At 40.9% G+C, this 14,542-nt stretch overlaps 1 protein-coding gene across 6 annotated transcripts in view; it reads left to right on the forward strand.

The window, feature by feature from the left end:
* Positions 1-222: 222 nt before the first annotated feature.
* Positions 223-14,542, forward strand: part of nrxn2b (neurexin 2b) — a 1,142,582-nt gene continuing 1,128,262 nt past the window's right edge. For 4 of the 6 annotated variants that reach the window (XM_055228869.1, XM_055228870.1, XM_055228866.1 and 1 more), the window contains exon 1: positions 223-722. In XM_055228869.1, the coding sequence (XP_055084844.1) occupies positions 308-722 (415 nt within the window). In that variant the 5' untranslated portion in view covers positions 223-307. Of the gene's footprint in view, positions 723-10,952; positions 10,971-14,542 lie in introns of all 6 variants that reach the window. The other 2 variants (XM_055228872.1, XM_055228867.1) reach the window with 1 other exon arrangement.

The raw sequence follows: 14,542 nt of genomic DNA on the forward strand, positions 1-14,542 counted from the left end.
TAGCAAGTAGTAACAACACAGCAACATGACAAAATTAAGATTGGAGCCATTTTGGATTCTGTGCACGTTCCTCACAACTGTAAAGATGTTGGAATTTGGCGGCGCTCCTGGTCAATGGGCACGCTATGCTCGCTGGGAAGCAGGTTCGGTTGGCGAGTTGAGCTTTAGCATCAAAACCAACGTTAGCAAAGCCTTGGTCCTGTACCTTGACGACGGAGGCAACTGCGACTTCCTGGAGTTGCTAATCGCTAATGGGCGCCTCCAACTCCGCTTCGCCATCCACTGCGCCGAACCCGCTGCGTTGCACATGGAAACACGCGTGAATGATGATCGCTGGCATATGGTTCTGCTTACCCGGAATTTCAAGGAGACTCTTTTGATGGTTGACGGGGAGACGAAAGTTGCGGAGGTGAAATCAAAGAGGAAGGAAATGGCGGTGGTTAGCGATTTGTTCGTAGGTGGGATTCCACCTGATGTACGCCTTTCTGCCCTCACCTCGAGCACGGTGAAGTACGAGCCGCCATTCCTGGGCCTGATTTCCAACCTGAAGGTCGGGGAGATACCGCCTACTTTGCTGAACAGCCAAGGGATTCAGAGTGACTTGGAATATCTTTGCACCAAACAGAACCCATGCTTTAATGGAGGATTTTGCTCTATTCAGTACGGGGAGGTTCACTGTGACTGCACCCACACACGATTCAAGGGAAAGTACTGCAAAGAAGGTAAGAGCTATTTTACGAGACCTTTTGTGTTGCTATTTGAGCATATTGAATAACTGATAACCCCAATTTGTGTCTGCTTTTTGTATACATCTTGCTGTTGCTACAAATGTTTATTGTTCATAGCAACTAAACATTAATTGTTGCTAGCACATCTGCTGCAATTTAAATTAATACTTGGTAGTTTAGTATGTTTGTAGTGACAGAGTTTTGATTATGTTGTTTCAGATTGCTAGCTTGCTCTTTTTGCTAACACTGAACAATGAGATCTTAGATTTGACATTTTAGGCCTATCCATCCATCCATTTTCTTCCACTTATCCGGAGCCGGGGCGTGGTCAGCAGTCTAAGCAGGGACTCCCAAACTTCCCCCACCCCAGACACGTCCTCTAGCTCCTCCGGTGGGATCCCAAGGCATTCCCAGGCCAGTCGAGAGACATAGTCCCTCAAGCGTGTCCTGGGTCTTCCCCGGGGCCCCCTCCCGGTGGAACACTCCCTAGGGAGGCATCCAGGAGGCATCCTGAGCAGATGCCAGAGCCACCTCAGCTGGCTCCTCTCAACGTGTAGGAGCAGCGGCTCTACTCCGAGCTCCTCCCGTGTGACTGAGTTCCTCACCCGATCTCTAAGGGTGCACCCAGCCACTCTGCGGAGGAAACCCATTTCGGCCGCTTGTATCCGCGATCTTGTCCTTTCGGTCATTACCCAGAGCTCATGACCATAGGTGAGGGTAGGAAAGTAGATTGACCGGTAAATCGAGAGCTTCACCTTCAGGCTCAGCTCCTTCACCACAACGGACCGATACAGCGACCGCATCACTGCAGACGCTGCACCGATCCACCTGTCAATCTCACGCTCCATCCTTCCCTCACTCGTGAACAAGACCCCGAGATACTTGAACTCCTCCACTTGGGGCAGAGACTCACCACCCACCCGGAGAGGGCAAACCACCTTTTTCCGGTCGAGAACCATGGCCTCGGATTTGGAGGAGCTGATTCTCATTCCAGGCACTTCACACTCGGCTGCAAACCACCCCAGTGCCTGCTGCAGGTCCTGGCTCGATGAAGCCATCAAGACAACATCATCCGCAAACAGCAGAGATGAAATCCTGTGGTTCCCGAACCAGACCCCCTCCGGCCCCTGGCTGCGCCTAGAAATTCTGTCCATAAATATAATGAACAGAACCGGTGACAAAGGGCAGCCCTGGCGGAGTCCAACATGCACCGGAAACAGGTCTGACTTACTGCCAGCAATGCAAACACAGCTCCTCCCCCAAAGGACACCACGAGGGACACGGTCGAATGCCTTCTCCAAATCCACAAAACACATGTGGACTGGTTGAGCATACTCCCATGAACCCTCGAGGACCCGATGGAGAGTATAGAGCTGGTCCAGTGTTCCACGACTGGGACGAAAACCACACTGCTCCTCCTGAATCCGAGGTTCGACTAACGGTCAGATTCTCCTCTCCAGTACCCTGGACTAGACCTTACCGGGAAGGCTGAGGAGTGTGATTCCCCTGTAATTGGGACACACCCTCCGGTCCCCCTTCTTATACAGTGGGACCACCACCCCGGTCTGCCTAAAATGTCAAAAAAAGTGACATTTTAGGCCTATTAGCATCCTATTTATAACTACATAGAGTAAGCTTAAAATCATAATAATTTATTCAAAAATGGGGGGAAAAAATGACCTCACAGTTGTAGCAAGGATGGATTCTCTCTGTCAACCAAAAGAGGGATATATTGGGGTACTGTTACATGGAATTAAGTGTTTTGGGGTTTGTTTGCTTTTTTTTTTTTTTTAAATAATAATATTTTTTGAGTTACAGCAAAACGTTGTAGTCATATTTCCAGTGTATTTCCATGGTGGCATATCTAGGCTATTGCTACCATCACAATTCACTATGGAAATTGATGGTATATGACTCACACCATTTGTGGACTTTTTTGGGTGTTTTTTCCTAGCACTTGCAGGTATAGTTTTGATTGGAGAAAAGAAGTTGAGTTGGATTTTACCTCTAGCCTGTTACTGAACTGCTGAATGTCGAAAATGAATTATACCATGAGTCACGCAACAGTCCCAGACACAGATGCTATTTTGAATCCACTTTTGGAGAACAATACTTAACATCAAAGCTGGTGAATATTTGAAAATTTCTTCGCTGCTTGAAACACTTGCTTTTTCTGACTGGTCTTTGGTTCATTTTCATCCTTTTTCTGCTTGTATCTCTTCTTCAAGCCCATTGTTAGCGGCACGTAGCCTGCTCCGGTTTCCATTTGCCCCTGGGATGTGCTCCACAGCTGTCATCCCTTGTCAAATTCTCTTCTGTTTCAAGTCTGCTGCCTCCTGCTAGCATTTCCATATCGGCTTGCACGTTCATCCATCTATGCCTCTCTTCCTACCTTTTAATTTTTTATTTTTTTTTTACAGGGCCCTACTCAAGGCTATCTTTCATATTCCATCGCTCCTCTGCTGTCACTCCCAAGTTCACTCAGTTAGACCACTTATCAGGTTTTCACCCCTAGCCCTTGTCAGCAGTTGCAGGCCCAGCCAAGCCCGCCCTTCAATACACTTATCTCACAGCTTTCCTTCATCCTGTCGGCATCTCCAAACATTACAAGTGGATGGCTTTTTTTCCCCACCCAACCACCAATAGAGTCTGATAATGACGGCAGTATAGGGTTGGTCTGGATTATATGTGCCATGCTGGGATGTCGTTTTCGACCAAAAATTGAGTTTGTGTCTGAAAATAACTAAAAAAATTAAAATAAATCGTTACCTAGAAATAGTTTTTGTTGCAGTGCTAAAAGTTAAAAAATGCATGCCTGCTAGTAGCACCACATTGCTAAAACCAGCACTAAAAAATACATTATTTTAAATATTTTGTCTAGTCATTTCGGAGCCGTCTATTACAAATGCCATAAAAAAAATGAAAAAAAATGTTTATGCAAGAAACGCTCTTGTTGCACTGTAGAAAGTCTAGTTCCATATTAGGATCACATTGCTAAAAGAAGCACCATAAAGATATGCTTTAAAGCAATACCGTGCAACCTTCATGTTTCTCTGGAAATGGGAAAATAAAAAAACATCTCCATGGAGATACATGGACATTCCCATTGACACAAGCAGGTATGGCAGGTCTGTGGAGATGCAAGCCCACTTAAAGTTAGGATGCATTTTTTTCTGTGTTTGTAGTACCAAAGAGTTTTGTTTTTTTTTTTTTTTAGCAAGAAGGGCCTAAAACAAAAGCAGACAAGCCTGCACCTAATTCAAGGGTTCACTGCAAAGTAAAATTCAAATATGATGACAGATGACTACCACTCATAATCTTAACTAAATAAATTGTTACGACCCAGCTCGTGTGGGGGAAGGGAGGTAACAAAAAAGAAATCCAAGATGGTAAAATGGTAAAATAAGGTAATTTAATTAACAGGTGTGTAGGGGTGAACTAAACATGTGTAAACAAAGGTACCTTGCAAAGAATTAAACCAAAGACAATAAGGGTAAAGTAACTAAACACACATTTTACAATAACAAAATCTTGCGCACGGACAAACAGAGTCAGGACTGATGATCAAAGTGTCTCTTAAACAAAAGCCACTACCCCCAGTAGTGACTGAACGAACAAGACTTTACACAAACAAAGGCATACTGGCCACTCCAGGCCAGCAGCCACGAGCAGGTGTCCCCAATCTCCTTAAATGGGGAGGGAGGCGGCTGGAGATGGGAAAGGCTGAAATTGGTCATCCAATCATGGCCCAGGGATCCAGCAGCCAGGTTTAAGGGCAAGAGGAGAGTTGGGGAGCACACACAGTAAACAAAATACATAAATACAAACAACAAGATGAACTTAAGGCCCAGGGCTGTAACAATCTTCCAAACTAGTACCATAAAGTACATGGAATGGTGTAACATAACCTTTCTGTAATGAAACCAACAATATTACGGCAAATTGATTAAATTATTTGTGTAATCCATCCTATAAATTTCTACAAGGTGCCATCGGAATCAAATTATTTAAAAAATCCAAATGCTTCTTCTTTATAGAATCCATACTCAAAATACTGCCACTTCACTGGTAACACAACCATTCCACTATCTCTTCAGATCTTCTTCACACACGTTGGTCTTGCCTCTACAATTTTTTGTATATTTTTTCCAGTTCACCAAATTTCCCCTGCACCTCTTTGCCCTCTCCGTGTGCTTTCTGTGTCAGATTACCAGAGCGGCTGGGAGGAGATACTGCTACCGAGCTCAGGGCTAAATTGAGAGCTGAATACCAATGCAGTGCTTGAGTGACTCGAGGAAACGTTTGTCCTTTTGAAATGGAAAAAAAGTAGGCAGAAGGAACTGGATGGGCAGTGAATACATGAGAGAAAATATGACTTGCAGGTTTGAAATTCCTTTGAAAATGTAAAGTTGTTGTATTAAATCGAGTCATTGCGACTGAATGTAAATTGTAGGAGTGTTGTGGTGCGCGTGGGTGGGTATGTTATGGTCTTTCTTGGTCTTGTACATTTGAAGTTGGAGTTTTTGCAACAAGCTGAATGGAAATGCCTGCTGGTAGTGAGGTCATGCCATGCTGATGAAAAGCATTTATAAAAGAGGTGTGGAGCTAGTTCACCAAGAGTGCTTTTTATGGGATGTGTGTAGATTTCCAAAACATGTTATTATCAGTATTCTATTGGTGGTTTTCAGACTCTAGAATGTGATGATGCCATGCTCCCAGATAAGAGGCAAAAGCCAGATTTCCCTAAGAGAAAATTTTATTTTTTTCAACCTAATCATTTCTATTTGTGACTAGACCCATGAACTCAGCAGTATTGCAACAAATAACAGCACTGCTGTAGTTTACAAAATAAATTCTCTACTGACTAAAGATATTAAGCTGGCTCATGCCAGTTGATATGTGTAGCACTCTGAATTAAGTTCACACATCTATCAATTTGGTATGGCTCTCACTGAAAGCAATTAATATTTGAATCTGATTGGTCGAAGTGTCACGACAACGGAATAAGCCAAAAAATCTAACTTTGGTTAAATCCAGTTGAGAAAAAAGCACAGACATCTTCCCTGTCCACAAATACACAAAACGCTTATCTTTAGCACGTTTTTAATGGACAAAATTTTCACTAATACAGGCATAAGTATGTCTGTTGGTGTTGCCATGTTTGTTTTGACCTTAATGTTGCTGTGTGATTGGTCCGCCCGATCGCTTAACCTTACAGCAGAAGTCCCTCAAGATGAATTCTCATGACTTTTTCTGAGCTCAGAAATATTGTGACAATCCATATTGTTGTGCAAAGTTGTAAAGACATGCATGTCTTGTGTATCACCTAATTGACTAAAAGTGGGTGTGTTGTGGCACTGGCAAAACCTTTCCAAAAAACCCTAGTATCTTGCGCAAAAACAACTATGTGTACAGAAAGGTACTGGAAGCTGTCTACACAATCAAAAATAGGTTGTGTTCACATTATAGAATTTGATGACACCATATTCCCAGATGGTGGGCAAGGGTCTATATAACTCTATGGGAGAATTACAGTTTTTGAAATATATGTCGCAAAGAATTTGTTTGGGATTCCACAAACCTGCAGTGTGTCCTTTCAACTGGCAACAATCAAGCATTTGGAGTTGAATTGTGTCACCACTGTCTGAAGTTATAAATTATAATTTCATTTTTGTTAGGTTTAAAATTAACAAAAGTGAAATTATTTACATTTTGATCATTCTATATCTTCATTATTGACACATGAATTTAGCACATCTCCTTATAATCCTCTAGATGCATTCTGGTGGTATCTTACAATGGTCGGTACTAAAAAAGATTTAACACAGTCATTTACACACACATGGCAAAAATCCAAGACATGACTCCATCCATCCATTTTCTTCCGCTTATCTGGGACCGGGTCGCGGTGGCAGCAGTCTAAGCAGGGACTCCCAAACTTCCCTCACCCCAGACACGTCCTCCAGCTCCTCCGGTGGGATTCCAAGGCGTTCCCAGGCCAGCCGAGAGACATAGTCCCTCCAGCGTGTCCTGGGTCTTCCCGGGACACGCTGGAGGGACATGCCCAGGGACATGCCCATGGGCCAGTGGGACATGCCCAGAACACCTCCCTAGGGAGGCGTCCAGGAGGCATCCTGAGCAGATGCCCGAGCCACCTCAGCTGGCTCGGGCATCTCAACGTGTAGGAGCAGCGGCTCTACTCCGAGCTCCTCCCGTGTGACTGAGCTCCTCACCCTATCCCTAAGGGTAGGACAATAAAAAATACTGGACAAAAAACCTTTAAGATATCATCACTGCAATATCCTGCACAAACACTATCTGTTAAACTGGGAAAACCTCATCAAGTATTGAAATTTTTGTTTGACCTACAAAATTGTCCATGGCCAGTCATCTCCTCCACTCTCTCAGTTTATCTGCACCAGGTCCACCACACTCTGGCTCACTCGGGGTGCAGCCCGTGGGGACTGCATAGTTCCCCTGAGGAAAAGCACATCCAGCCAAAGTGCCTTTTCCATTAGAGCCTCTCAGGAGTGGAACTCAGTACCTAGTAACATTAGAGACATTCCCACATACGATCTGTTCCAAAAACATGTAAAGAACTGGCTAATAACCCATCAAACCTGTGACCACTAGTTTGTGCTGCTGTGTGCCCTACTGTAGTGTGTGTGTCATGTACAGTGTATGTTCTCCTGAGTGTGTGTGTCATGTATAGTGTGTGTAATGGCTTTTATTGTCCGAGTGTATTCACTTGTTCACCTAAACTGTTGATTATATTTTTGCATATAAATATATTGCATGACTTTTTTGTTGTAAATATATTGCATGACTTTTATTGTTACATTCCAGGGTGACTGCTTCACCATCTTTCCAGGGACTACAGATAAAAAAATAACTTTTTCCTAAATCTGACACATTTACAGAAATGTTGATTAACATACACTGACTGTCCCTGTCAATAAAACAAAAAAAAAGGATTACTGTAAACTATATAAAGCTTTATGAGCTTCAAAATATTAATCATATTCATGACCATCTGAATATCCAAAGTAGGACAAATAGGGCAATTCTTCACATGAATCTGAAATACATGAAATGTTAATAGTCTGTCAAGTCACTATGGGCATGGTTCATTCCTTTCATTTTTGCCCTCTTTTTTAACAATTCCTCTTGATCTACCTCAATCCATTTACAACTGTGTGTAGTGAACAAAAGAGAGAACCTGGGTCTTACTACTGGGATGTCGCAGTTTCGAATACAGTCTATAGAGAGTCTGCCAAATGATGTCATTTAGTTTTTGTAAATCTGCTGAGGTAGTTAGTAAAAGAGATACATTATGCCATACAGTATAAAACAACATTTCCTACAATATTAAAGCCTATCTACTTACTTAGCCTTTTGAAGTGGAACTTCTGGCTTGGTAACTGTCAGTGTTTAGATTAGACCTAAATTGCTCCTTAGTTGTTCTCTAATAACTTAAAATAAAAATCTCATTTAAAGTGCCTGTACCAGATTTTTTCCCCAATGTATTTGATAAAAAATTTTCTTGCCCCAGAATAGATATGTTGTATAAGAAGCCTGTAAGGTTAAAATAAGTAATACATTGGCATCTAATTTTAAAGTGTTTTCTTGTCTGATAATCAGGAAGTTAGCATCAGTGTGGTTAGCATACTAGTTGTTAGAATTATGGTGACACCTAAACGCTCTGGTCTCTCAAAGTTGTGAAAAGCTCAAACTAATTGCTGTGAATAATTAGGATGCTCAGAATGCATAAGGTAAGTGAGGAATAACTTTAGACCACTGCAAATCATTTAAAAAGAACTAGTTAGGTTTTTTGCATTTTGAAGACAGTAAATTTGGATTTTATTTTGGAAGTATAGTGTGTGAAGATCCATCCAATTTGGCATCTCCACTGCCTAGACTTTGTATTCTCCAAATGCTATGAAACAAGTTTAGAAAGTAGGCTGTGGGTTATTGGAGAAAAGTGTTGTCAGGCACATTTTCCAAAATGTTTATTATATTTGTATCGACTTATGTTGGCCTGCAATGTTAATTTGACTAGTAATTATATATATATATATATATATATATATATATATATATATATATATATATATATATCACATACATACATACAAGTTAAATGGAGTCTACATACTGTAAAACATATACCATTATTAAATCAAAATGTCAAAAAATAAAATAAAAATCATATTCAAAACAGGTGCCACAAATGTTTTCTCCAAAGTGATTGGGCACCAAGTCAGATCACTCCATGCTCTGTGTGACCAGCAGGCCATGAGAGTGGCCCACAGGATCCTCAGGGACCCCTCTCATGTTCTGTACCTCTTGTTTGTCTTGTTTGAGTGATTGCCATCAGCCCACAGGCTGTTCTGTATGGGCTGATGGGACACAGGAAGAAGGCCACCTTTGTCCCTTCAGTCGTTCAGCTCCTCAACTCTGACCCCTTCACTTCCACAGCACTGTAACATCTCAGCACTTTATTATGATCTCTATTGTATGGATATTAGGATTGATTTTATGTATATCTTTATTATGTGAGTGCTCTGCTGCACTCTGTGCCTAAAATAAAGTGGTTAAGCTTAATTTTTGGAGAATTGAAACTTACAACATTAACAATCATTTAACTTGACTAACAAAAAAATAAATAAATAAAATAACCACTGACTTGTTGAGCTCTAGAATTAAGCTTAAGGTTTTTGCGCCAAAAAACAATTTTCTGCTATGAAGCAAGACTTGAAACCATTTAAACCATTGTGACTGCAGTGATCACAGCATCCTCCTTATGTCTTAACCAAAGCTGTTTCCTTGGGGCTTGGTGCTCAGAGTTTTGGAAGTAGCCAGCTGTGAGATAAACAGCATCCCGGAAGAGAATGCAATCCGACATATGAGACAGCTTTAAAGTGTGCATCCGACTTGATGTAGTAAAAAACCACGTCCTGCGATCTAAGGTGCAATATCTAACATAATACTTCTACTACTGCCTTGACAGCGCTGACAGGCGCCAAAGTAGTAATAGAAAGTAGCAATGTACGTTTTTATGGAGATGCTTCAAAAATGCTGCATTTAAGAGCAAACTTTTTAGTCTTAATCCTTTAAGGACTGAGCACACTATAGACCTTGCCTAGACTTTCATTATTTTCTTTAGCCTTAAAAATCATGTTAAAGGAAGTTTCAGAATGTACTGCATTTTTTCACACAACTACCTCTATTTTACATATCCATCCATATTTTTTCTTTGATTGAATAAGTGACTGGGAAAATCCCTGCGGCATCTGCGCTGTCATTCGTCACCTTCGAGGGTCAACGGAGGCAGATTACCGTAATGACAGTGAAATATTTAAATAGCTCCATGCCTCTGCTTTGAGACACCATTTGAATTTACATGATAGCAATTGGTTACAGAGTTACGGTAATGGAAAGTCCGCAACTGCAGATGCAATCGGCGACGATAGCAACTGCTACTATAGGGTTAAAGCATTTCGGATAGAAGTGGGAAGGTGTCTTGGTTTGCAGTTGTTACTTTCTTTAATGTTGTATGTGGAAAAAATGTTTCATCTTGGGGAAAAAAAAAATTGTTTATTTTAAAGCAGTCTGGACTTACTCCTCCACATTATTCACCACAATAATATAAGATGAGAGATAATTTCACAATTTTCCAAGGCCAGAACAGAATTTTGCCATCATGCACCAACCTTACTTCTGATTCACAGACAGTACAAAATATTTCCCAGTGAGATGTAGACAGCACACAGTGGTCTCATTTTGATGCAATTTACAATATAGATGAAGTTAGGCAAGACAAATCTTACATAATTTCATGAAAAACACAGCTTTGTACCTTCTGTCACATGATGTTGAACCTCAGACAACTCCACTGGCTCCCCGTACAATACCGCATCCAATACAAGTCCCTCCATAACCTGGTCCCTCCCCCTCATCAGGACAAAGCACTGAACCTTGGGAGGCGAGGCTTTGCTGCCACCATCCCTGCCCTCTGGAACTCTCTCCTACAACTCTGACTCATTGAAGCATTTCAGATCACTACTAAAAACTCCTGTCCATTAATATATTATTTAGAATTTATTGGAAATAAATAAATACATTCATAAAAAATGAATAAATAAAAAAAATAAAAATGTTGATTGGATTTTTTGGTTTGAAGTATGTTGTGAAAGATATTAGTCTTCTGATTCAAATTATCAGAAGAACACATGGTGGTTGGTGTTCCAGGGGTTCAAATAATCTGGAGTTTGCATGTTCTCTCTGTTTCTATATTGATTTCCCCTGTAGTGCTCGAGTTTTCCTCCATCTCCCCATCTATCGCAAACCTGCACAGTAAGCTGTTCATGACAAGTATTCTCAAAAGGATGCATCAAATATGGAACATTTCTCTGACAGCAACCTCACAATCATACTAATCCTAGCGGTCCACACCTTTTCCATGGAGATGTTATTGTGTGGTCTCCAATGGAAATATTTCAATCTTGTATTAATCAATTTTCATCTGTTAGAAAAAACAAACAAAAAAACAAAACAAAAAAAAACAAAACAAAAATAAATAAATAATCGGACTCAACACTCCACATACCTGACTCATAACTTGACCAGATGATGGACCCTCCAAAACACAGATTACTACTTACTACCACTATGTAATTTTTCTGGTCTGACATTAAACTTATATTCCATCATACTACAGGTATTATTGCTCAATAAATGCCTTGAAAAACATGCATTCTAACTTTGATCGTGCTTGCTTCTCCACAGATCTGACCTGTAATATGGTTTAATATTATGCTGTAGAAAATTCCAACCTGCAGATAGAAAACACACACAAGTTTGTCTCTGTGTCACTGTATATGTAAGTGGACATACCTGCTAACCTGCTAGCCCCTGCATTGCAAATAGGAAATGAGCACAGGCTCCAAATTTCCCTCTAGAACTGCTGCACGACAAGCTTAATTTGCCTGAAGTCAAACGCTATGGGTGACGTCACATGCCTTGAATGGCTCATGCGAAAGCTTAGTCCCTCCAGAATTCACTCACTGAGCTGCAGAGGCTGCACTAGCACTGATTCATGATTGGCTGCAGGTGCTGGGGTTTAGGTGTGAGGGTTCAGATGAAAGAGGGTCCTTTTAGGTTCAAACCAACTCGATTTCAGTACTGAAACGGCAGCCCAAATGAGACTCATGTAATGCTTATTCTGCTTTTTTCTTTTAAAACAAATTGGACATCATGGCAAGTGTTTTTTATAAGTAATAAATCAGCATTATATAAATGAAAATGTAAATCATGTTAATTGTTACATTAATGTTAATATTGTTATAAACCACAGTAACAAAGCTCCTTCACCCCTCTACATCTTCCCATTTCAGTTTGTCTAATGTACTTCTGATGGTAGTCACACTGCCCATTCCCACCTCCATAAACCAGAGGCTTTTGGCTGCTGTGCAAACGTTTCATTAGCTCTTAAATGTTGATCGTGCGCCTCCATCGCACTTGGCACAGACACACATACCGAAGCCCTCTGAAACAGCTGCTTATCCAATTACCACTAAGCTAACTGCTATTCGCTTTTCATCATCACTTTGTATTAGACATGTGAACATCAGACCCTCATAAAGATGGAGGGTTAAGTGGTCTAGCTTTCACAAAAGCTTTGTTTTTGACATTTCATTTCAAGCAGTGGGATGTTTAGTTTTATTTAAATTAGTGTTTCTAATAAAAATAATAAAATAAACAACTCGTGTGTAGTGTTCTAGTGTAAGGAAACACTCTGAAATTCTTCTGTTTATTTTCTGAACATAAAGGCTACTGTAGGCCGCAATCCACGCCAAAACAAGAGCAAAACAACAGCCATCTCAACTCCTACAGCAAGTCTCTAAAACAGGCCAGTAACTGACAAATAGAACCGTCACATCAGCAACAACATATTAACAGTTACGTGAACAACAAAAGGTGTCAACTCTGAACTAAACACAAAATATCAGAGCATTGCACTAGTATGGACTGGTGGAAGTGGGAATTGAACTGACCTTGATGTCAGTGGGTGAATAGTAGGGACAGGTAGATTTGGCTCTTTTGGATTGACTTCCAAACAGCTTCTTGGTGATTACCATTCTGAATAGTAATAGTTAAACTTGATCAACTTGTTGACATTTAGTATTCATGGATTTCAGCTTCCTAGAAATAGAAATAAATAAAATATTGAGTTTTGAATTATGAATTACTATGACAATGGTCATTGCTCTGAAACCCATGAGTAAAATGACCAAGTTGTGGTTTGTTACCTGGTCTGTTCCAGACTCAGTTGATTCTCACATGTGATGTGTGGTCATCAAACTGTATTTGGTAAATGGTCACATTTTTATACATGTTGTAATGTCAGGCAGGAGGGACCAAAAAGACGGAACTTGGGGAAGGTTTAACAGTGTTTATTTACAAAAAATGCAAGGTGCAAAAAATGACGGTAGATCAAACTGTGAGATGGAAGCAGGGTGTGTGCCATGGTCCAAGGGTAGAGTGTGAGTAGCAGACTGTACCGGTACAGAAGAGCAGGGTTGGAGGCAGGAGAGCTGAGCGGGTCCAGGGAGCAGAATCTGGTGAGGAGCAAAACATCCAGTTAGCAAAGTCAAAAAGTGAAAAATCATGAACGGCCCCAAGCAAGGAGTACTACAGACATACACAGAGGATCTGGCACTGGGTGTCAGGTCCTGGCTCCTCTTATCCTCCCCAAGTGCAGCTGATTGTCGAATAGCCCCAGGTGTGTGCAGGAGGAGCCAAAATCTCCACCCAGCTCCAGACTCAGACACAGGAGGGAGGAGGGAAAGTGCAAAAAAGGGCAGGACCGACAGGGATCATAATAATATAGCACTTTTCCAACTTCAAGGAAGTCAAAGCACTTAACAAGGAATCAAGGAACTACCCACCCATTCACACACACATTCATACACTCATTCATACACAGCATACAAATACACTTGGGGCAAGGTGGGCTAAGTGTCTTGCCCAAGGACACAATGACAGCATTCGTCTATGGGACCTGGAATCACACTCTCTGAGCTACTTTTATCCTTAATGCAGCTCTGTAGTGTGGGATTTTAATTTGACCAAAAGCAGAACTTTTGTCTCCCATGTCATATGTTTTTTTTTTTTTTTTTTTTTGCAAATAAATTAAATTAAATACTTAGAATTAAATCTTAGCCAAACGGCCCATCTCTTGTGCAAACTCATCTGGGCTAAACTGACAATGACTAATATTAGTTGTAATGCATTTCACTTTGTGACAACTCAAGATAGTTAATGTAGAAATACATCTCTGTACTACTGTGGAAAAGCAAATGCTAATAGAATTTTTAGAAATTGTTGTAAGAGTAGCAGTAAAGATAGCTTTAGCATTTGGCATAGTTGAATAACGAGTATAAAGTGGTAACAATAATCCTATGCAGTAGTCTAGGTAACAGTTCTAGTAGTTGCAATAGTAGTTGTTGTAGTAGCAGTAGTAGTTGTAGTAGTAGTCGTGGCAATAGTAGTGGTAGCAGTAGTAGTTGTTGTAGTAGTTGTAGTAGTTGTACAGTAATATTACCAGAGCATACTCATCTCACACTTGCATTCTAAAATGTGTAGTAATATAACTTTTCACTTCATTTTGACTACTTCTTCAACCTTTAACAATGACCTAGGGCAACTCTATAACTGCAGAAAGTGGAAATCAGCATGTTGCCCACAGGGATGGTTTTAAATGTTCCACCGTGTACATGCTTTTCTTCTCCCCAACAGCTAAGCTAATCAGG

The sequence above is a fragment of the Periophthalmus magnuspinnatus genome, chromosome 18, assembly GCF_009829125.3.
Source record: "Periophthalmus magnuspinnatus isolate fPerMag1 chromosome 18, fPerMag1.2.pri, whole genome shotgun sequence".
Taxonomy (NCBI): domain Eukaryota; kingdom Metazoa; phylum Chordata; class Actinopteri; order Gobiiformes; family Gobiidae; genus Periophthalmus; species Periophthalmus magnuspinnatus.